The sequence below is a fragment of the Fonticula alba genome (genome assembly GCF_000388065.1).
Source record: "Fonticula alba strain ATCC 38817 unplaced genomic scaffold supercont2.2, whole genome shotgun sequence".
NCBI classification, from domain to species: Eukaryota; order Rotosphaerida; family Fonticulaceae; genus Fonticula; species Fonticula alba.
The window spans coordinates 1,309,208-1,311,770 of record NW_009242972.1 but is presented as its reverse complement, the minus strand read 5'-3'; the positions used below and the strand labels follow the sequence as shown (position 1 = coordinate 1,311,770).

The following is a 2,563-nucleotide window of genomic DNA, read 5'->3' as shown; positions in this document are numbered from 1 at the left end:
GCCCGGGAGGATGAGCATTCCCCTGAGGCCAGTATTGATTCCCCAGTACCACGCTGTTCATTTTCCCGGGGGGGGGGGGGGTGTTTGGGTGGCGCGTGTGCACTCTCCGGGAGTCCCCAAGCCCCAAGCCCCCCGCCCCAGGGGTGGGGAGCGGGGGTGGTCGGGGCCTATGTGCGTGGCGTGTGTGCGGGGGTCCGCCGCCATCCGTGACAATGACCCAAGAAGCGACGGAGTTCAATTATTAAATGGGAGATGGCCCTGGGGGGGGGGGGGGGGGGGGGGGTGTTTGGGTCAGAACACATGTCGGCTGGAGGGGAGGAGCCGGCGCAAAAGGACCGCGCAAGGGAGGAGGGCAGCCACACGCGAGGCACGGGGCACGCACGCTGCCAGGAGCCAAAGTCCCAGCGCTGGCGGAAGGCACACTCCGGGGCGCCGCGCGAAAAGAGAGTGACCATGGCGTCCGGGCCCTGGGCGGCGGGGTCCTCCTCGTCGAAGCCCGGCTGCTTGAAGTGCGGATCGGCCAGATCGCCACCGGCCCCGGGGGCCGCCGCCATGCCGCCGAGGGACAACGAGCCGGCCTCGCTGGGCAGGGGGAGGTAGAGCACGGCGCGGGTCACATGGCGCAGGGCCAGGGCAATGCGACAGCGAAGGGACTGCTCGGACACATGCCACACCAGGTAGCTGTGGTCGGCGGTGTGGTCGGTCACCATGGGGAAGACCGTGGACGCGGCGAGATCGCACTTGCAGATGCACTGGTCGGGGCTGAGGGTGGTCAAGTGGGGGTTATTGTGCTCGTCGTGCACGGTGGAGGTGCAGGTACAGCCGCCGCCCTGGCGAATGCGGTCCCACGTGCCGACCTTCAGCCGGCGAACACTCAGTGGCAGGCCGTTGAATGTCTGGGGGGTGGGCTGTTGCGGGATGCCGGAAGCACCGGTCGGGGCGGTGGCGGCCGGGACGCCGGTGGCCGCGGCCAGGAGCCCGGCCGCGCCCAGGGGGAAGTCCCCGCCGGCGGCGGCAAGCAGGCCGCCGACGCCGACGCCGGCAGCCGCGGCAGCTGCGGCGGCCGCCGCCGCCGCCGCCGCCGTGGCAGTGGCCGTACTACTACTGCCCGAGGGATGCATGCCTGTGAAGGGAGCCCCGCCGGGGCCCATCTGCAGGGGCTGCAGGCCGAAGCCAGGCCCGCCGGGGGGGCCGGCATTGACGAGACCGGTGGCCAGGCCGCCGGTGCCGGTGGGGTCGGCACCGGCGAGGAGCCCGACCCCGGCCGCACCATGGGCCGCGGTCCCGTTGAGCAGGTGGTAGGTGGCCGTGCCGCCGGCGTGGGACAATTGGTAGGCCATGGTGGCCGGCGGGCCGTAGGCGCCGGCCTGCTGCTGCAGGGCAGCGGCCGCGGCCGAGTGGTGATGGAAGGCCCCATGGGCATGGGCATGGGCGTGGCCATGGGCGTGGCCACCTGCGCCGGGGAGGCCGCCGGAGGCGAGCGCCATGGCGGTCGGGTCGGCGGCCGATCGCCGGCTGATGTTCTTGACCTTGGCGCGGCGGTTCTGGAACCAAACCTGCACCGCGCGCGGGGGCATGTCAATCCGCGAGGCGAGGGCCGCACGGAGGGCCGCATTCGGGGTGGTGGTGGTGTGGGTGAAAATTTGCTCGAGCACCAGGAGCTGGGCCGGGGTGGTGCGGTGGCGCTTGCGCGGGGCTGCGCACGCGTGTGTGTGCGTGTGTGTGTGTGTGTGTGTGGAGGGAGGGAGGGAGGGAGGGAGGGAGGGAGGGAGGGAGCCGGGTAAGTGACCATGGCGAGAACAGACAGAGGGGGAGGGGGCGGGTCAGGGGCGCACCGTTGCGGCCGGACCGGCGTGCATCCGACAGGTTGGGCGTGGACTTGGACCGCTGCATGGAGTGCGCCTTGAGGCTGGAGCCCGGGGCGTCCAGGGGGGAGGGGCCGTCGTCGGTTTCGTCGTCGCCCTCATCGTCGCCCTCATCGTCGGGATCATTGGGGCGGCCGGCGCCGGGGCGACTGCCGAAGCCGGAGAACTTCCCCCCGGCGCCGACGATCTGGTGCGCCGAGTAGCTGGGGCCATGGGCCGGGGCCTGGTGTGAGTGGGAGATCTGGTGCTGGCCGCCGCTGTGAGGGGACTGTTGCTGCTGGTGGTATTGCTGCTGCTGCTGCTGCTGCTGCGACTGGGAGTGCGTCCCGGTTCGGGTGCCCGGGGCCGGGGGGGGCATGCCGGTGTCGGACTTGCCGCCGTCGGTGACGATCGGGCGCAGGGCCCCGGGCGCCGGGGCACCATGGTGGGGGCCATGGTGCGAGAGCATGCCGGGGGTGGCGTAGGAGGCGGTGGGTGGCTGGGAGGGGCCGGCCGGGCCGGGCCCACCGGCGGACAGCATGGTGCCCCCTGCTGTGGCGGAGAGGATGGTGCCGTTGGAGCCGGTGGCGCTGGCGGCGCCCGTGTCCCCGGCGGTCAGGGATCCGGTGGACTCCTCGGCGCCCGATGCGGACATCGGCATGAGACCGGTGGAGGGCATCTGGAGGGGTGTGCAGGTGCGTGTCGAGTGGAGCAGGGTC

General features: G+C 72.4%; 1 protein-coding gene across 2 annotated transcripts in view; it reads right to left on the bottom strand.

Annotated features, from left to right (window-relative positions):
* Positions 1-2,523, bottom strand: part of H696_01318 — a gene marked incomplete at its 5' end in the record, with an annotated part of 4,592 nt that extends 2,069 nt beyond the window's left edge. For both annotated transcript variants that reach the window (XM_009495210.1, XM_009495211.1), the window contains 2 exons: positions 383-1,696; positions 1,836-2,523. In XM_009495210.1, the coding sequence (XP_009493485.1) occupies positions 383-1,696; positions 1,836-2,523 (2,002 nt within the window). The remainder of the gene's footprint in view (positions 1-382; positions 1,697-1,835) is intronic.
* Positions 2,524-2,563: the final 40 nt, after the last annotated feature.